Below are 21,473 nucleotides of genomic sequence, written 5' to 3'. Positions count from 1 at the left end.
TGGAACGAGTTTTTGCTGTTCACATACTTTCTGCTACGTCACAATGACGTCTGAGAGTATGGTCTTGAATACACATTAAACACATCTCACAACAGACATGAATAAAAATATAACCATAGTCTGAAAATATAGTGAAACGCACAATATTTTGGAGAAAGTCACGTATGGAAGCGTTAATATGCATAAGTATGTTAATGACCAATGATTCTGACGTGACTATTATCCAAAACGTGAATTTCTGTCCTTAAGATGGCCCCAAAGAAAAAAATGTCTCAACTCAAACCTGTCCCGAGATTGGCTGAAAGTGAACTTCGGAGGCTGAGTGATCAGTCTCAAGACTGATTTTGTGTGGGCACCCCATAGCCCGGATCTAAGCCCCCATGATTTTTTCTTTGGGGCTATCTTAAGGGCAGAGTCTACGCAGGGAAACCCAGAACCATCACGTAACTCAAGAAAGCCATCAGGGAGGAGATGAAAGCCATTACCAATTCAGTCTGTAAGAATGTCATGGACAACTTCATGCTGCGCCTCAAGAAATGCACGGAGCTAAATGGAGGCCATCTAGAACATATGCTGTAGAACGGAGAAAAAAAGCCCAAAAACCCTAGTGTTTTGATTTGATATTTTGAATATAATAAACTAGTTATGACCAAAGTTTCATTTCATTCGGACAAAACACTAAGAAACGGGGCCTAATTAGAGTTGGGGCCCGTTTTTTTTTGGGTCACCCTGTATATGCCACACTTATTTGATATCGCCAGTAAAAGTTGTGTGTAAACATATCAATGCATATACATATATCAATTAAATTGCCAGGACGTCCTACCTGCTTGCGTCTACGTGTATTTTACTAAAAGTTTTTTTTTTCAATTCTACCTTTCTGCATGTAAACAAGACAATCTAAAAACACATCGTAGTGCTTTGCCGACAAATTAGCCTCTGGTAGGAAGTTTCGGATGGGTAGGACATTTTGACAGATCAGGCTGTCAAGTCAGCCTCCGGTTGGACTATTCGTATGGGTAGGACATTTTGGCAGAACACCGGGGCTGCAAGGCTGTTGTCACTCATGCACGTTCGCGTACACCACCGCTTGCAGGCAATTCATGAAGCTGTCAGTGTCGATTTCGGATAAACTCTTCATCAATGAATCCTGGAGGTGGTCTTCTTGAACAGTGTCAATGTTCAGCGAATAAAAAGTTCTAGCAAGGAGGCCGACTCCACAGCCGAGTGTGGTCGCATTGGAATGCTCCTATGAGTGGTGGGTGCTTAGACCAGAGGTGTATTGTGCCAGAGAATAAAGTGGTGCGTGTAGTTATGTCACCGACAGTCGAAAAATGTGCATGTCAACTCATTCCTACTTCATTCTCTGTAAATATCCTGACTGGTGCTTTTATGCTGTGTGTCACGTTGAGATGGTGACGAGGAGATTGAGGAGGACCCAAACGCAGGGAAGCGAGGCAGAGCAAACTTAAGGGGAATTAAATAAAAAAGGAACATAAAAGTACAAAACAACTAGAAGCAACAAAAACAATCACGACTAAACTAAACTTCACTGTGAGACGGGTATGAAAAGTGACATGAACGTCAGACAACGATAGTGACAATGACAGCGATAAACGACAGCGACAATGGACCTACAAGAAATGAAAGCAACCTGGGAACTAAATACAAACACAGTAACGAGACAACGAGGAGCACCTGGACAAGACACAAAGGGTTGGAGGGAGGTGATTGGTTCACACTAGGGAGTGAGACAACAAGCACAGGTGAACACAATCAGAGCACAAGACAAACACTAAACAAGGAAACACATGAAACTAAATACTAACTCAAAAACTACAAATACAAATCATGACAGTGTGTCCTCACCGTGATCAGCAAAGAAGGAGTGTGCAACGTCCGAACAGCATAATCCATGTACCTTCTGCTCACTTCCACATTTCCTCATTCTCATATAAATTAGCCACGGAGGGGTTAATCCTTTTCATATGTTGAAGTAGTCATTGGTCGGGATGTCCAAATGAATTATGTAAGTTCAGAAAATGCCAAGTTAAATATTTTTGTGTCACAAGTAAAGTAGTTACATATAATACAAATAATAAAGCATGAAAAAATACTTTTTATTCGGGTCATTTGAGAAAAAAAAGTGAGATTGAGTGAGTGAGTTATTGAAGTGAGACAAACCCAAACCAGGATAAATATGGCAGCGCTTAACATAGAAAGTGTATTAAGCCTGTCAGAAATTGGCTCACAAAGCAAAATCTCATACGTATCTGAGGGGATCCAGGTATTTGAAGAGTTATAGGAAGAGGAGCTTGTTGGCATTATGTTCATTGGACCCTGTTTCGTCCCCCACAAAAAAAAAAAAAAAAAAAAAAAAAGCGTCTATGCATTACGCCACTGCGGGGGAGATGCTAACAGCAGAGGTTTATCTAAACATCATTAGCTGACTAATTTACTGTTCAATATTCTTTATTATTGTCTTATTATGGTCTTATCTCCTTTTTATTAGTCTCCTTCTTCCTTCTTCTTCTCCATGAATGTAACCAATGCAAGTTAAGTATGCACTGTTGGTTTTATAGGGATTGTTGTATTGCCCTCCACCCCCCCCATGTTGCAATGGTATGCCCCAGTAGCAGGTGGGAGGCGCGGATTACGTGATGTTAGAATAAGAAAATACAGGCATGCTTGAACGCACACTGCGGTCTCTCATGTCTTTTCATACACAAACCGTTGGTAGTGCTGCTTTTGACCCATGCGGAGGCAATTTTTGTCGTTTGCCTATTTCACAAATGGGTTCATCACACGCACAAGGGCCGACTCGCAGGCCGGATTCAAATCAACCTTTCAGTCTTTGCTGAATTGAACCCTTTTTTTTTTTAAACTTTCACCCCCTGCCCCAAAGGTGGGCGCCCGGCCGGGCCGGACCGTTCCACCCCTGAGATAGACTGCTCTCTCTGCATTTTAATTATATTCGCCTTCCATACGAAAAGCGCATAGTTACAGCTCCAGCTGTTGTGAAATGCGCTATATTAATAAAGTTGTATTGTCCTGTGTTGTATTTAATACAGACTAAACAATTGTTGCAGGTGCCGGTTCCGGCACTGCGCGAGTGGCAGCCTGTTTTGGCAGCTCACCGTTGATCCTTTTTCATGATCAGCTGTTAGCACTTCATGCTAACCCTGCGCTGGCTCCTGGAGCGAGACTTTGCGAACTGAGAAAGAAAAGACGGGGATGTCGTGCGGAGAATATACACCAGGCAAGAAGGAGACGATACCACCCTGTTCTCCCGCCCATTATTATGGAGAATGTTAGATCCCTTCCCAATAAGATGGACGAGCTAACGGTGCTAACCCAGTGCGAGAGGAACTTCCGGCAGGCTAGCTTGCTGATGTTTACAGGGTCATGGCTAACAGAGCTCACGCCGGACGCGGTCGTGGAATTGGACGGCTTCCAAATCCTACGTGCGGACAGGATGCTGGAGAGTGGTAAGAGGAAAGGAGGAGGGCTGGCGGTGTTTGTGAATGATAGATAGTGTAACCCTGGGTAAATCGTTATTAAGGAGCAGCTCTGCAGTTGGGACATTGAGCTGCTAGCTGTTAGCATATGACCTGTGAACATGTTTGATGTACTACATTCCGCGGGAGTTCAGTCATGTGATCGCTGTGGCGTGTATGTTCCTCCCTCTGCTAACAGTGAGTCAGCCTGTGACATACTGACTGCAGCTGCGAGCAGGCAACAAACACAGCACCCATTCCCCCTGCTCCTCATCTCTGGTTACTTCAATCATGCCTCTCCTTCCTCCTCTCTGCCTTCATTCACACAATATGTCACCTGCCACAACAGAGACAATAAAACGTTGGACCTTATCTATGCCAACACCAAGTAGGTGAAACACACCACTGTCCCTCCCTCCACTGCGCAAAGCTGATCACAACTTAGTGGCTCTCTTGCCTGTGTACAAACCTCTGGTCTGCAGGCAACCAGCTGTGCCACGCACAGTTCAGAGATGGTCTGGAGAGGCCGAGGAGGCCTTAAAGGACTGTTTCAACACAACTGTGTCGGAAGTATCCAGCGAAGCCCACGGGGAGGAAATTAATGGTCTAACGGACACGATTACAGACGATATTAATTTCTACATGGAGAACACCATACCCACCAGGACAGTAAGATGTTTCTCCAGCAATAAACACATCGGACATTAAAACTCTCCTGAAGTAGAAAAAGAGGGACTTTGTGTCAGGCAACAAGGAGGAGCTGAAGAGAGTACAACGCCAGCAGAGAAGGAGGATCAGAGAGGGGAAAGGGTCCTACAGGATGAGATTGGAGGAACAGCTGCAGAAGAATAATGCCAGGGATGTCTGGAGGTGTCCGAAGACCATCTCAGGCCACGGACAACCCAAGACCCAGAAGAGGGTCGGGGGGGCGACTTTCAGTGGGCAAATGAGTTGAACCTATTTTTCAGTAGGTTTAATCAGATGCCTCCCCCTGCTCAGTCTCTCCCGCTGAAGCCCCACCAACCCTCCTGCTGCGAACAACAACAGTCTTCAGTTTCCAGCCGCTTCAGACAATCACCACTTCCTCCTGATCAGCCTTATTCCTCACTACAGCTGAGGAAGATGAAGGCAAGGAAGGCAGCAGGTCCAGATGGGATTAGCTCCGAGCTCCTCAAATCCTGCGCAGACCATCTGTGTGGAATCGTCCAGCACATGTTCAGCTATGGAAAATATTATGTCTGGTCCCGGTGACAAAGACCCCCCATCCGAAGGAGCTCAACAGCTTCAGACCAGTGGCGCTGAAATCTCAACTGATGAAGACCCTGGAGAGACTGGTCCTCGTCCATCTGCGTCCCCTGGTGAGCTCCTCACCTCACAAACCGGCTACAGTATTTGAGGACACGGGACTGTGTGTCTGACGTGCTTCTCTGCAGCACAGGGGTGCTGCAGGGAACTGTTGTAGCTCACTTCCTGTTCACCCGCTACACCTCGGACTACAAATACACCACCCCAGACCTGTCACCTGCAGAAGTTCTCTGACGACTCTGCAATTGTCGGCCTCATCACAGACGGAGATTATCGTTAGTACAGAGAACTTATTCAGGGTAGATTTTTTTTTTTTTTTTTAAACTGATGTCAACAGAAGTGCCCCCAGATCAATGCTATGAAATCCAATGAGCTGGTGGTGGACTTCTGCAGGTGCCGGCACTCTCCACCTGCAACAGTGATCAGATGCTCTCTATAGGAAGGGCCAGAGCAGACTCTTCCTACTCAGGAGGTTGAGTTCCTTTCGGGTTCAGGGGACACGCTTCAGGAACCTTTTGACTCAGTGGTTGCATCGGTCATATTCTATGGAGTGGTCTCCTGGGCAGGTGGCATCTCGGGCCGGGACAAAAATAGGTTTGACAAACTTGGGAGGAGTACCAGCTCTTCCTGGGCTGCTCCCTGGACTCTGTGGACTCAGAGGGGGGGGCGGGCCCTTGGGGCAGGAGGATGATGTCTAAACTGTCATCAATGCTGGACAACCTGTGTGGAATCGTCCAGCACACTGCGATCTGGGCAGTCCCCCAGCTGTGGAAAACATCCTGCCTAGTTCCGGTACCATACCAAGGCTGTATTTTGTTTACCACTGCAGTATTTTTTTCATTTCAGTATTTTTTGCCATTGCAACATTTTTATTCATTTCCCCTCTGTACTGTGGACAGACTTTCCTCTTGACTATGGACAGACATTAGGAGTGTTTCCTTACACTTGTATATGTTGTGGGATGTAGGTGTGTATATACATGGGGACTTGGGTATATACGTATAAACAGTGTATATTCACATAGGTTTGCTTATTCTGAATTTTTGTTGCTGATGTTGACATTAACGGCTACATTACGCTGCCGTCTCTGTGTGACTTATATCTTTGCTGCTGTAATACTGCAAATTTCCCCCTTTGTGGGACTAATAAAAGACATCTTTATCTTTCATCTTTATCTGAAAGGCACCTTGACAGTGGTCAGGAAGCAGACTAATTTAACTTGAACAACTACTTGTTTCTTTTTTCCTCAGTGGGACTCAAAGTATGACTTTAAATCACTTTTGCCTCATTTTATTTGTCTCCCTTCATGTCAGCACACCAATGATGGAAGTGGAAAATTTCACAATTTTCATCAAAAACAGCATTCGGTTTCCCACCTTTAACTACACAAAGTAAGTTGATGCAATGAAATTTTAAACATTAAATTATTTTCTGATACATTTTTTACCAAATTATATATGGTGCTTGATGTGAAGCAATATCATGTTTTCTCTGTGTGCAGAGGCAATTTTCTCCCCACTATCACTGACAAGTACATCAATGATTGCAACTTTGACATGGTCAACAATACTTACTGTCCTATCTTCAAAGTGGGAGATGTAGTCCGCTATGCACAGCAGAACTTCACCAAACTTGCAGACAAGGTAGTAAGGTCCAGTAACAATGCATTTCCCTGTGACTGTGTGTGTAACATTGTTCATACAGTGTATGGGACTGGAAAAAAAAGTTAGGATAAAAATATTTTTAAGAAGGAGTAAAAATAATACGATTTCAATGACGATTTTGGTAAAAACGCAATGAAATAGCCTAAAAAAAAGATGCAGAAAATATTTTTGTGAGCTGGGTCCACCCACTGGCCACTCCGGCTTGTTTGACCCAAGTGTGTGCATGACGTAACTGAGCCAACAGGTTTGTCTTTAAATTCTGAAGCTGGCAATAAGCTGTCGGTAAGTATTGGTTGCTTCTTTTTTATTGTTTAATTAAAGGAGACAAAAAAACGTGTGCAAAACATGCCTTGTTGCATAATACTGCCAGCTACTTATATTGAAAGATAGTGAAGAGTGAGGTTTACTGTCTTCTTAACATATTTCATTGACTGAGAGTGTCATTGTCCTTATGACAAATGAATGAGAAATGTAAATTATTCATAAATATAGTATAAAATTGTTGGAATTTATCTTTAAACCAATGTTAGAATTTAATTTTAAACCAATGTAAACTCAAATTAATAATCTGACTCCAATTTGTGACTTTACCCAGCTCTCACTCATCCAACAATATGCGCGCTCGTTCTGCAATAGAAAGGTATCAGGAAGCCGGCATTTTCACACACGAGTGGATTTATTCCGAACACACAAGTCTACACTTTGGGCTTGGGTCCCTCTCAATACAGCTCTCTTTGTCTCCGCTGTTCAGCATTAATTTATAGACACAATATGCAAATGACACAGAGACAAAGGCATCCTGGCATGATTCTATTGGCTATGTGTACGCTGCAGTTAACTTTAGCTTGCTTTTCTTGGTCTTTCTTCAAGTGGTGGCTCCTCCTGCTTGTGGTTGAAGGGTCCAGTTTCTTGTCGACCCCTTCCCCCTCGAGGTATCTGTCTCCGCCAGGCACCAACCTAAAACCTCCCAAACCTTCACATTCTTTCACTTTCTTTGTTCAGCTTCACCAGCCACACACACAGCATTCCACAGAATAACAGTGACACAAGATGCAGGACATCGAATAAAACTAGCCAGGTTTAAACTCTTCCACTCCTTTACTATGCTTGGAGGCAGGTATATTCTTTATGTAGTTACTCGTTTGTATGCATAAATGATAATAGAAATCTAAAAGTGGTATGAAATGTCACTGTGTGTTTTATATGCATCCAATTGTAGTTTGTCAGAAATTCATTTTGCGGTAGTGTCGGTTGGCAGTGCAGCAGGATCAGAAATCCCTTTATTGTCATTGTACAGTGTGCAACGAGGTTAGAGAGCTCCCCTCTCCAGTGTAATACAACAATAATTTAATTAAATATAAATGAAATAGATCAATTAGAGAATAAATAATGCAATAGAAATAATATGAAATTGAATAAATAAAAACATTACGTCACTGTTCTGCAAGGTAAGGGTGGTTGTGTGTGTGTGTGAGATTCAGTGAGCCATTTCCAAAGCATACTTGTGATCCGATGACACGTCTCACCGACTGTTTTACTTTTCTTTAGTAGCTTCTATATTGTCTGAGCAAATTATCACAACTATAGCAATATCAACCACATACCTGTTCAGCATACCCAATGATTTTTTTTTCTCTTGAAATTATTGTAATATATCCACTGTAAATGTGCAGGGGGTCAAAAGTAGGTATGCAGGTTTTTAGTTAAAACCTATGTAATACTTAATGTGTATATTAAGAAAACTTTCATTCAGTGATTGATTGGTTTATTGAAAATATAAACACATTACAAGATAAAAACAAAAATTGGAAGAAAGAAATAGATTGATTTATTGAAAATATAAACACATTACAAGATAAAAACAAACATTGGAAGAAAGAAATAGAAAGCAAATCATCGGTAGATGTCATAAATCAACTCGGTTTACATGTTCAAAGTAAAAAGGAAGAAAGTACAATACTTGTTTAGTCCTACCCCTTAGCTCACATATTAAATGATTACACTGGTAGATTATTTATATCCAAAGAATTATGCCATATTAGAAAATATACTTATGTACCAGGTTCACATGATGAATAAATGTGTAAATGTTTATACTTGATTTTTGTAATTTTGTAACACTATAATTTTAAACCTTCTTTAGAACACCATAAGTGATTCACACCTTCTCAATTTGGCTGGTGCCAAAGATTATGAAATATTATCTGCCGCTTATCCGCGATGGGGTCGCAAAGGCAGCAGCTTCAGCAGGGAAGCCCAGACATCCCTCTACCCAGCCACGTCTTCTAGTTCTTCCGGAGGGATCCCCAGGCGTTCCAAGGCCAGTTGGGAAACAGTCTCTCCAGCGTGTCCTGGGTTGTCATCGGGGCCTCCTGTCTGTGGGACGTACCCGGAACACCTCACCAGGGAGGTGACCATGAGGCATCCAAATCAGATGCCCGAACCACTTCATCTGGCTTCTCTCAACATGAAGAAGCAGCAGCTAGACTCTGAGTCCCTCTTGCTTCTCACCCTATCTCTACAGGAAAGCCTGGACACCCTGCAGAGGAAGCTCTTGCATCTGAGATTTTGTTATTTCTGTCACGACCCACAGCTTTTGACCATATGTGAGGGGAGGAACATAGATCGACCAATGAATTGGGAGCTCTGTCTTGTGGCTGAGCTCCTTCTTCACCACAACAGACTAATACAGGGTCCGCATCACAGCAGACGCTGCACCGATCCGCCTGTCGATCTCATGCTCCATCCTACCCTCACCCGAAGTTACTTGAACTCCTCCATTTGGGGCAGAATCTCTTTCTCGACATAGAGAGGGCACGCCACCCTTTTCCGACTGAAGACCATAGTCTCAGATTTGGAGGTGCTGATCTCCTTCCCAACCGCTTCACACTCGGCTGCGAACAAATCCAGGGAGAGTTGGCCTGAAGAAGCTAACAGTGCCACTAATTGAAGAAGCCAACAGCATCACGTCTGCAATCTGCAAAAAACTTTTTGTTTTAATTGGGATGTTTTTAATTGTACAGTGATCCCTCACTATATCGCGCTTCATCTTTTGCGGCTTCACAGATTTCTTTTCCAGTGGAATTGTGCTCTGTGTAGCGGCCCCTTGGATTTTGAATAAGGACGCAGAGAATTTCAAACGGGTGTCGATAATCTTTTATCTCTGAACAAGCTTGTTCAGCATTCTGCACCGTGAAAACTACAGAACAACAGAAAAACACAAATTGCAATAGTAGTTTCACAAATAATTCATACATCAATCATGTATACACAACGTTCCTATCAACTCAATACAAAGGAATGAAGAAATACAAACGAATCAAATTACACCATTTCAATTTGCCATACAACTATAATTTACATTTTTATTTTATACACTACCGTACCTCATTCCGCTCTCCAAGGGCGCTAGTAAACAGTTCCGACAGTCAGCTATCTTGCCTTAGCTTGGAATACACATCAAGATTCTGAGCTACGGACTATGTAAAATAACGAAAAATCACAATGTCAATTCTTTCCCAAAAATATCAAATTAATGCTCTATCACTAGTGTGTGTTAATATAGATGGCTTTTTTACCGCTCCTCTGTCAACATATGAGCACACGTCTCAAAGTGAAGCAACCCGAAAGTTGAATAACAAAAAAAAGAGAGAAGAAGAAATAACACGCTTAAAACGAACACAGCAATGCCACAAGGTGGCACTGCAGGACAACAACTTCCCACCTACATGCACAAACAAACCACAACAATGTATCATATCAAATGCACTGTAAAACAAAAAATAAATCAATAAAGCTGACTACTTCGCAGATTTCACCTATCGCGCTTTATTTTTGGAACGTATCCCCCGCAATAAACAAGGGTTCACTGTACAGCACTTTGAGCTGCATTTGATGTATGAAAAATGCTGTATAAATAAAATTTGATTTTAATTTTGATTTTGATTTGATTTGATTTGGAAATTCTGTCCATAAACATTACTGTAAGAGCCATATTTTACGTTAACGTATGTTTGCTTTAAACCTCCCACCACTTGGGTGCAGTGTGGTGTCAATTGGCCACAGGGCTATTTAATCAATGGGCTAACAAGACCCAGGTGGTTACTATTGGGGAGGCAAAAAAGGTTTAGACCGTGACAAGGTGGGAAGAATGGTGTGAGCTGACTTGACGGACAATTGGATGATTTTATTTTGGAAAAGGCGGAACGGACACGCGTCGAAACAACCCAGGCCAGTAGCAACCATAGTGACCGATTTGATAGGCAAAAGGGTCACTACAATTTAAGTCTAAAACTTTGCTTCAAGCGAATGAAGATACGTTTGCTTCAAAGTGAGGACAGCGCAGCTGAAAAGGAGCGGCGGATCGAATGGCTTTCTTGTCGCCTTGAGGACAACGTTGGATGATTGCTGATGTTTGGACGTCATCTGCCCAAATTGTTTGCTCGTTTGGAATTATTTGGAACCGTAGCCGCGGCTCTCCAACCAAGGAATTGGAACATCAATACACTTCTATGCCGGCCAACGGCAAGGTATTTGTAGCGCTACATTAATGGCCATATAGTAGATTGCTGTAAATGTGTGCACACAACTTTGCGCATAAAATCCAATGCATTGGTAGTAATTGAGGGAACGTTACGGGGCGCGTTTGCAATTTGAATTAGACTGTGCGCGTGTACAACTTACGGAAGGTTGCACGCGTAAGAGAGTGATCAAAGGGTTTTGTATCAACATAATTATGAGTAGAGAAGAGGACCTCGACAAAGCTGAACTTTAGACTGAGACACCTAAGCAAGATGATTTAGGGATTGAGGAAGGTCCTTCTGTAAAAAAGCGGTCGGTTAAAATGACTGAAAAGGCCTTTTTGGCAAAGATAGAAACACTGCGAAAAGAGAGAAAAAACAAGTTGCAAAGGGTAGCAAGCCTCAAGCAGACAATTATTAATTTGATGGGTGTTAAAGGTTTTGTTTCAGAGGTAAAAAATGCGTTTTGACAAATACACTAAACTATGTGATGAAGCTGTTGCACATCACGAAGCTTTATTGAAATTTATGCCACTTGAAGAGTGTGAAAGGCAAGAAATGTGGTTTAAAGTAAAAACGCTCGCTATCGATGAATTTGTTTCAGAGGTAAATAAGTGGTTGGGTTGCAATGAATGTTGCTGTCAAAATGAAGGTATGGAGGACAATAATAATGAAATGAAACATCAAAGAATTGAAGGACCTCAGAGCGAGGAAGTCCAAGTGGAACCCCATGACAGCATTTCCAATGTAACTTCCAATACTTCCTCAAAGCACAGTGGGTCTACTACAACATCTTTACGTCGACAAATGGAGGCAGAACAAGCTGTGATCATGGCGCGTACTGCTGCACTTAAGAAAAAGCATGCTTTGGAAGAACAAGCAGAGGACATAAGAAGGAAACAGGAACAACTGGAAATAGAAACAGAACTAGCCGCATCTGCTGCAAAATTGCTGACGTTGAAAGACTCTTCATTTAACAGTGTTGCTAGTAAACAAAGCAAACATTCAGATGGAATGTCATCCTACTTGAAATCCCAAACTAATGCAGTACTATTGAACCCAGCGCCGAAGATGGAAGCAACAGCCAGAACACAGGCACATCAACCAAATATGAATCTCAGTAGTCAAGCAGCACCGCATTCTCAAAGCATCGGAGATCGACCCAGGATGCAAGCATGGCAAACATCTGCAACACAGGAAACCCAGTCAAATATAAATCCCAGTGCTCGAGTTGCACTCCCGTTGCAAAACAACGATGAACTCTACAGGCTGTTACACAAGCAAAACGAAATAACAGCACTTTTAGCACAAACACAAAGTTTCCAGTTGCTACCACGCAGAGAAGTGCCTTGTTTTAATGGAGACCCTCTACAATTTCGGACCTTTATGAGAACCTTTGAACGTTGTGTGGAAGCAAAGGTGCAAAGGGAGGACTGGTTATTCTATTCGGAACAATACACTGGGGGCCAGCCTAAAGAACTAGTTCACAGCTGCCAACACCTACCACCGGACAGAGCCTATGATGCAGCCAAAACCCTACTCATTAAACATTTTTGAAATGAATTGAAAATCACAGCTGCCTATGTGAATAAAATAACACAATGGCCTACTGTAAAGGCAGAGGATAAAAAGGGGCTACATGACTATGCATTGTGCTTGGCCGAATGCTGCAATGCAATGAAAGAACTCCGATATTTGGATGAACTCAATATGCCAGCAAACATGAAACTAATAACACAGAAGCTTCCTTATAAACTCAGAGAGCGTTGGAGAGAGAGGGCTTGCAGCATCTATGAAACGCAAGGTCATAGGGCAGGTTTCAAGGACATTGTAAGATTTGTTGAATATCAAGTCAAGATCATTTCGGATCCAATCTTTGGTGATATCCAAAACACCACAATTGACACAAACAGGAGCAACAAAACTCAAGCAAGCAAGGCATATTTGCAACAAAAATCACAATCCAGGGGAAACACTTTTGCAACTGCTGTTATGTCCAATGAAGAAGCTGCGGGTACAAACAATAGAAATGTACAAACTCAAACACAAAGTGCACTGCCTACAACTGATAACAATCGCTGTTTGTATTGTACACGACGACATGCATTGGATCAAGGTTCAGAATTGAAAAGGAAACCTCATAGAGAGAAGCTGGACTTTCTTAAGGCGAAAGGAGTGTGTTTCGGCTGCCTGCACACAGGGCACATGAGCAAGGACTGCAGTAACCGCATATTGTGCAAAATATGCAACCAAAATCACCCCAGTGTTCTCCATATTGAAAAAAGGGAAAGAAGTGAAGAGGAAAAGCGTCCAAAAGGACAGCCACAGGGAGCACCAGTGAGTGGCACAAGTGTTTCCACGTGTGGACATACAGGGGCCGGCGGCAGTAATGGCATTCTGTCAATCTTACCTGTTAAGGTCAAATCTACAAAAGGAAACAAATTGGTTCAAACATACGCTTCTTTGGATCCAGGGAGTACTGATACTTTCTGCTCCAAAAGTTTAAAGGAAAAACTAAACCTCAAAGTCAAAGGAACCAATATTCATATACGAACTATGACCCACAACACCACTATGCCAAGCTACATGATTGAAGGCTTGGAAATATGTGGTCTGAACAACAACCATTATTATCAGCTTCCCACCACATTCACACAGAAACAAATGCCAGTATCGGTAGACAATTTAATCAGCGAAAGGGAGTTAAAGAAATGGTCTTATCTTAAGGATGCGCACATTCCTCGTATCAGCGCTAATGTTGATTTGTTGATTGGCACAAACGCCTCAAAGGTAATGGAACCCTGGGAGGTGATCAACAGTCGCGGCGAGGGACCGTATGCTGTTAGAACTCTTCTTGGCTGGGTGATTAATGGACCTCTACAGGGAAATAGTGCAACACAGTGTGAGAATGGCCACCCTCTGGCACTGGTTAATAGGATCAGTGTTGACCGACTCCAACAGTTGTTGATAAATCAATACAATCAGGAATTCAATGAAACATCTTACAATGACAAAGAAGAGATGTCAGTAAATGAAAGGAGATTCATTGAAATAATGGAAAGTTCTGTCCAATTTAAAGATGGTCATTACATGACAAAACTGCCTTTTAAGGATCAAAATGTGAAAATGCCAAATAATATTTCTGTGGCCAAGCAACGTGTTGGATCACTCAAAAGTAGACTTCAGAAGGATGAAGGTTTTCACAAGGAATATTCAACTTTCCTATCTGATGTCACTGGAATGGGATACGCAGAAAGGCTTCCAGAGGAACAATTAGAGCGTGCCGAAGGGAAAATTTGGTATCTCCCTCACCATGGCGTGTATCATCCTCAGAAGGGTAACCTTCGCGTGGTGATTGACTGCGGGGTAGAATTTAAAGGTACCTCGCTAAATAGACAGCTCCTACAAGGCCCAAATCTGACCAGCTCATTGTTAGGGGTTCTGACACGATTCAGACAGGAACCCGTAGCGATCATGGCTGACGTGCAATCAATGTTTCATCAGGTAAAAGTGGATACGGAACATTTGGATTTTTTGAGATTTTTATGGTGGCCAGAAGGAAACTTGGAGCAAGAGTTTGTACAATATCGCATGACTGTTCACCTGTTCGGAGCTGTGTCCTCTCCTAGTTGCGCATGTTATGCATTAAGGAAAACCGCAGAAGACAATGTACACAACTTTCCAGTAGAAGTGACGGACACAGTCAAAAGAAACTTTTACGTGGATGATCTACTGAAAAGCCTACCATCGGAAGTAGAGGCTATGGTTATGGTCCAAAACCTCAAGGCTATCTGCCGCAGTGGAGGTTTCAACCTTACAAAATGGCTTAGATAAGATAAGATAAGATAAGATGTCCTTTATTAGTCCCACAATGGGGAAATTTGAGGTGTTACAGCAGCAAAGATATAGATCACACAGAGTCGGCGGCGTAATGTAGCCGTTAATGTATAACATTAGCAGCAGACATTCAGAAAAAGCATGCAAATATACACAGTATAAACGTATCTAAGTGTAAGGAAACACTCCTAATGTTTGTCCATTATACGGAGGGGGAAACGCTGTAATGATAAAAACTACTGAATGATTGAAAATACTGCAATCATAAAAATATTGCGATGATAAAAGTACTGTAATGGTAAGAGTACTGAAATGATAGAAAAGTACTGCATGATAGAAAATACTGCAATGGTAAAAGTACTGTAATAGTAAAAGTACTGCAACGATAGAAAAATACTGCAATGATGAGAGTACTGCAATGGTAAAAGTACTGCAATGGTAAAAGTACTGTAATAGTAAAAGTACCGCAATGATAGAAAAATACTGCAATGATAAAAGTACTGTAATAGTGAACATCCTGCAGTGGTAGAAATACTACAGTGATAGAAGTATTGTAATAAGAATACTGTAATGGTAAACAAAATACATCATTGGTCAATATTTAAGTACACCCTTGGCTGAAAGTACAGTAGTAGTTAATATTGCATCCTAGGACTGCACAATTGCACTAATGCCCTCCCGTTTGTAGGCCTGACCCAATGTTCTTGTTAAAAAGTCTGACAGCAGTTGGCAGGAAGGAGCGGCGAAATCTCTCTTTGGTACAGCGAGGGTGTAAAAGTCTGTCACTGAAGGAGCTGTAAAGTGTTCTCAGAGTGTCATTGAATGGGTGGGCTGGTTTGTCCAGCATTGATGACAGTTTTGCCGTCATCCTTCTGCCCCCCACTGAGTCCACAGAGTCCAGGGAGCAGCCCAGGACAGAGCTGGCCCTCCTCACCAGTTTGTCCAGTCTCTTTTTGTCTCGGCCCGAGATGCCTCCTGCCCAGGAGACCACTCCATAGAAGATGACTGATGAAACCACCGAGTCATAGAAGTTCCTGAGGAGTGTTCCCCGAACGCCAAAGGACCTCAGCCGCCTGAGTAGGAAGAGTCTGCTCTGACCCTTCCTATAGAGAGCGTCTGTGTTGTCGCTCCAGTCCAGTTTATTGTTCAGATGAACACCCAGGTACTTGTAAGTTGAGACCCTCTCAACGTCTGTTCCCTGGATATTCACTGGTGCAGGTGGAGAGTGCAGACGCTTGCGGAAATCCACCACCAGCTCTTTGGATTTCCCAGCGTTGATTTGGAGGCGGTTCTGCTGACACCAGTCCACGAACCCCTGCGTAACCCCTCTGTACTCCCGATCGTCATCGTCAGTGATGAGGCCGACAATCGCAGAGTCATCAGAGAACTTCTGCAGGTGACAGGTTGTGGAATTGTATTTGTAGTCCGAGGTGTAGAGGGTGAACAGGAAGGGAGCCAGCACAGTTCCCTGCGGCGCTCCCGTGCTGCAGAGGAGCACGTCAGACACACAGTCCTGTGTTCTCACGTACTGTGGCCGGTTTGTGAGGTAGTTGTGAATCCATGTGATGAGGTGGTGGGCCACTCCCGCCTGCTCCAGCTTGTCTCCCAATAAGGCGGGCTGGATGGTGTTGAAAGCACTTGAGAAATCAAAGAACATGATCCTCACCGTGCCCCCCGCCTTCTCCAGGTGGAAGAGTGAAGTGTGGAGCAGGTAGATGATGGCATCATCCACACTGATGCCAGGCTGGTATGCAAACTGGAGTGGGTCCATTGAGGAGCTGACCAGGGGGCGCAGATGGACGAGGACCAGTCTCTCCAGGGTCTTCATCAGATGAGACGTCAGCGCCACTGGTCTGAAGTTGTTGAGCTCCTTCGGATGGGGTGTCTTTGGAACCGGAACCAGGCAGGATGTTTTCCACAGCTGGGGGACTCTGCCCAGCTTCAAGCTCAGGTTGAACATGTGCTGGACGATTCCACACAGCTGGTCTGCGCAGGATTTGAGGAGCTGGGAGCTGATCCCATCTGGGCCTGCCGCCTTCCTCGCCTTCATCTTCCTCAGCTGGTTCTTCACCTGAGATGTTGTGAGGAACAAGGCTGAGCAGGAGGAAGTGGTGGTTGTCTGATGAGGCTGGGAACTGGAGCCTGTGGAGAGAGAGAGGGGCGAGAGAGGGGGAGAGAGGGTCTTGTTCGCAGTGGCAGGAGGGGTGGGTGGGGGCTGCATCAGGGAAGCCTGAGCGGGGTCAGACATTTGATCAAACCTATTGAAAAATAGGTTCAACTCATTTGCCCACTGAAGCCCCCCCCCCTTCTGGGTCTTACCTGCTTGTCCGTGGCCTGAGATGGTCTTCAGGCCCCTCCAGACATCCCTGGCATTGTTCCGCTGCAGTTGTTCTTCCATCCGCATCCTGTAGGACTTTTTCCCCTCTCGGATCCTCCTTCTCAGCTGACGCTGCACTCTCTTCAGCTCGTCCTTGTCGCCTGAAACAAAAGCCCTCTTTTTCTCCTTCAGGAGAGCTTTAATGTCCGGTGTGATCCAGGGTTTGTTGTTGGAGAAACATCTTACAGTCCTGGTGGGAATGGTGTTCTCCATGCAGAAGTTAATATAGTCTGTAACTGTGTCTGTTAGACCATTAATGTCCTCACCGTGAGCTTCGCTGAATACCTCCCACACAGTTGTGTTGAAACAGTCCTTCAAGGCCTCCTCGGCTTCTCCGGACCATCGCTGAACTGTGCGTGTCACAGCTGGCTGCCTGCGGACGAGAGGTTTGTACACAGGCAGGAGAGCAACCAAGTTGTGGTCAGCTTTGCCCAGCGGGGGGAGGGGCAGTGACGTGTACGCCTCCTTGGTGTTGGCATAGAAGAGGTCCAATATTTTATTGTCTCTGGTTTGGCATGTTACATATTGTGTGAATGAAGGCAGAGAGGAGGAAGGAGAAGCATGATTGAAGTCACCAGAGATAAGGAACAAGGCATTTGGGTGCTGTGTTTGTAGCCTGCTCACAGCTGCATTCAGTACATCACAGGCTGTCTCACCGTTAGCAGAGGGAGGCACGTACGCCGCTACCGCGATCACATGACTGAACTCTCGCGGTAAATAGACCGGACGCATGCTAACAGCTATCATCTCAATGTCCCGACTGCAAAGTTGATCCTTAACAGTTATATGCCCAGGGTTACACCATCTATCATTAACAAACACAGCCAGCCCTCCCCCTTTTCTCTTACCGCTCTCCAGTGTCCTGTCCGCGCGTAGTATTTGGAAGCCGTCCAATTCCACGACGGCGTCCGGCGTTAGCTCTGTTAGCCACGACTCCGTGAACACCAGCAAGCTAGCCTCCCGGACAATCCTCTCGTGCCGGGTTAGCGCTGTTAGCTCGTCCATTTTGTTGGAGAGGGATCGAACATTCCCCATAATAACGGACGGGAGGACGGGGTGATATCGTCTCCTCCTTGCCTGGCGTTTAGCCCCCGCACGACATCCCCGTCTCTTCCTCCTCAGCTCGCGGGGAATATCGGGTCTCGCTCCGGGAGCCCACGCGGGGTTAGCACGGAGTGCTAACAGCTGATCTCTTGTGTACACGATCGATCCGTAGCTCCGAGTTTCGTCTCCGGACACGATCGCGCAAAAAACAGCCCCCAACAGTAGTAAAACCACCGCTTAGCAACAGCCGCGAAGTGTTGTCAGGTATTTCTGAAGAGGATAGGTCAAAGAATATTAAGGAATTTGATTTGGATAGGGATATAGTGCCTGATGAGCGGGCTCTTGGGCTACAGTGGTGTATTGAGACTGACACCTTTGAATTCAAGTTCAACATTAAAAACAATACGCACGCAAGGCGTGGATTGTTATCAAAGATAAATTCAGTTTACGACCCTTTGGGATTATTGGCTCCATTCACCATCCCGGCAAAGATGATCTTGCAGGACTTGTGTCGTTTGAAGTGTGGTTGGGATGAGCCAATACCTCAATCCCTTCAACAAAAATGGAACAAGTGGTTGGAAGACCTTGAAAAGGTGGAAAGCTTCAAAATCAATCGATGTTTCAAGCCTCAAGACTTTGGACCGATAACATCTGCTCAAATGCATCATTTTTCGGATGCTAGTGAGACTGCATACGGCACTGTTACTTACATCAAGTTGCAAAATGACAAGAACAGAGTTCACACTGCTTTCTTACTAGGCAAGGCCAGAGTTGCCCCGTTAAAACAAGTGACTATTCCCCGCTTAGAACTAACAGCAGCAGTTCTTGCTGTTAAAGTGGATAAGATGCTGCGTTCGGAGCTGCAACTGCCTTTGACAGAATCACAATTTTGGACAGATAGCACGTCAGTGATAAAATATATAAAAAATGAGGACAAAAGGTTCCAAACATTTGTGGCAAATAGAATAGCAATGATTAGAGAATCCTCAAACTTTTCGCTGTGGAGATACGTTCCTACGACACAGAACCCATCAGATTATGCCTCTAGAGGGCTAAAGATGGAACCCTTAATTGAAGGAAAATAAATTGAAAGTCCCAAATTTCTGTGGGAGGCAGAAAGTGAATGGCCTTCGCACCCAGTGGACAGGGAGACTGTTGATGACCTGGAAGTCAAAAGGAACTGTGTTGTGAACGCAGCCGTTACTGAGGTTCCTGAAAATGCCACTAATAAATTGATCACACACTTTTCCAATTGGAAAAGGTTGAAGATTGCGGTAGGTTGGCTTCTAAAGTTCAAGAGGATTTTAAGGACTGTAAGTCAAAAGAGGAAACAGCTGATTTCTGAAAGCACTGATTCTTATGATAGTCAATTGACCGATGTCAATTCAAAAATGCGGGAATTGAAGGCCACATTGGGAGATCAAAGACTAGCTGTAGATGACCTGTTGGAAGCTGAAATGTCCATTATTCGCTTCAGCCAGAATGAAAGATTCGCTGTTGAGATTGCTGCACTCAAATCTGGATGTAAAGTGAAAAGAGTTAGTTCAATCTACAAACTTGACCCACTATATGAAAATGGTGTTCTGAGAGTTGGAGGACGATTAAATAGATCTTCCATGCCCGAGGAAACAAAGCACCCATTACTTCTAGCCAAAGACCAACACATCTCAACACTCTTACTGCGACATGTTCATGAGCGGTTGGGCCATAGTGGCAAGAATCATGTCCTATCCAAGCTGAGGAAAAAATATTGGATCACAAGTGCTGATTCAGCTGCAAGAAAGGTAATAGGAAAATGCTACGTTTGTAGAATTTTGAGAGGAAAAGTGGGTGGACAAAAGATGGCAGATCTTCCAGCTGAAAGAATTGTTCCAAATCTCCCACCATTTACACATGCTGGCATGGATTATTTTGGTCCAATAGAGGTGAAGCGAGGACGTTCTACCCTAAAGCGTTACAGAGTTATCTTCACTTGCATGTCCAGTAGAGCAGTTCACCTGGAGGTCACATATACGCTTGACACAGATTCTTGTATCAACGCATTACGAAGATTTATCTGCCGCAGAGGACAAGTCTCTACCATAAGATCAGACAATGGAACCAATTTTGTAGGAACCGAAAAGGAGCTCAGGCAAGCATTAGACTCACTGGATCACAACAAAGTCCAAAGAGCAATGGCGCAGGAAGGGATCAGATGGATTTTTAACCCTCCTGCCGCATCACATCATGGCGGCATTTGGGAACGTATCATAAGATCGATCAGGAAGGTTCTTAGTACTGTAGTTCGACAACAATGTTTGGACGATGAAGGATTTCATACAGTGTTATGCGAAGCGGAGGCCATATTAAACGATCATCCCATAACAAAGTTGTCCGATGATCCCAACGACCTCGAGCCATTAACACCAAACCATATTTTGTTAATGAAAGGAAAGCCTGTGTTGCCCCCTGGCCTTTTTGAGAAAAAAGATATGTATATAAGACGACGATGGAGACAAAGCCAGTATTTAGCTGATCTTTTCTGGAAAAGGTGGACGCATGAGTACTTACCTTTATTACAAGAAAGACAAAAATGGAATAGAGAAAAAAGAAATTTCTTACCGGGAGACGTTGTTGTTGTTGTTGATTCAACAGCTCCTCGTGGATCTTGGATACTTGGAAAGATTTTAGAGACATTTCATGATAAAAGGGGACTGGTCCGTTCTGTACGTCTTCAAACCAAGACCAGCGTGCTCGATAGACCAGTGACAAAAATATGTCTTCTCTGTGAGGCAACTGAGTAACCATGAACCCTTATTAGATACATGTTTCAAAAAATACCCATTACATAGTTTACATGATAAGAATGATTATTTGTTCTCAGTTATTTATTTTGTTTGTAATGCTTTAATTTGAGTTAACTTTAATGGCTCATTGTGTTTGAAGATTGTAATTGGTTTGCCTTCTGTCAAGCCCAATTAGGGGCCGGTGTGTAAGAGCCATTTTTTACGTTCACGTATGTTTGCTTTAAACCTCCCACCACTTGGGTGCAGTGTGGTGTCAATTGGCCACAGGGCTATTTAATCAATGGGCTAACAAGACCCAGGTGGTTACTATTGGGGAGGCAAAAAAGTTTTAGACCGTGACCGTGACAAGGTGGGAAGAATGGTGTGAGCTGACTTGACGGACAATTGGATGATTTTATTTTGGAAAAGGTGGAACGGACACGCGTCGAAACAACCCAGGCCAG

The 21,473-nt window shown here is 43.8% G+C and overlaps 2 protein-coding genes across 7 annotated transcripts in view; one reads left to right on the top strand and one right to left on the bottom strand.

Annotated features, from left to right (window-relative positions):
- LOC148331481 (P2X purinoceptor 3-like) overlaps positions 1–21,473 on the top strand; it is a 109,043-nt gene that overhangs the window by 68,142 nt on the left and 19,428 nt on the right. For all 6 annotated transcript variants that reach the window (XM_088302289.1, XM_088302288.1, XM_088302291.1 and 3 more), the window contains 2 exons: positions 6,116–6,193; positions 6,304–6,445. In XM_088302289.1, the coding sequence (XP_088158415.1) occupies positions 6,116–6,193; positions 6,304–6,445 (220 nt within the window). The remainder of the gene's footprint in view (positions 1–6,115; positions 6,194–6,303; positions 6,446–21,473) is intronic.
- LOC148331482 (uncharacterized) lies at positions 8,735–20,411 on the bottom strand. The gene is made up of 3 exons (XM_088302210.1): positions 17,143–20,411; positions 16,034–16,965; positions 8,735–8,842 (listed from the first exon to the last, which is right to left on the bottom strand). Exons 1-3 carry the CDS (start codon positions 18,233–18,235, stop codon positions 8,735–8,737), a joined length of 2,133 nt encoding a protein of 710 aa, XP_088158336.1. The 5' UTR covers positions 18,236–20,411.

The sequence above is a fragment of the Idiotropiscis lumnitzeri genome, chromosome 8, assembly GCF_059441095.1.
Source record: "Idiotropiscis lumnitzeri isolate Australia: NSW breed Sydney's pygmy pipehorse chromosome 8, RoL_Ilum_1.0, whole genome shotgun sequence".
Lineage (NCBI taxonomy): Eukaryota > Metazoa > Chordata > Actinopteri > Syngnathiformes > Syngnathidae > Idiotropiscis > Idiotropiscis lumnitzeri.
This window is presented reverse-complemented; position numbering and strand designations above follow the sequence as displayed.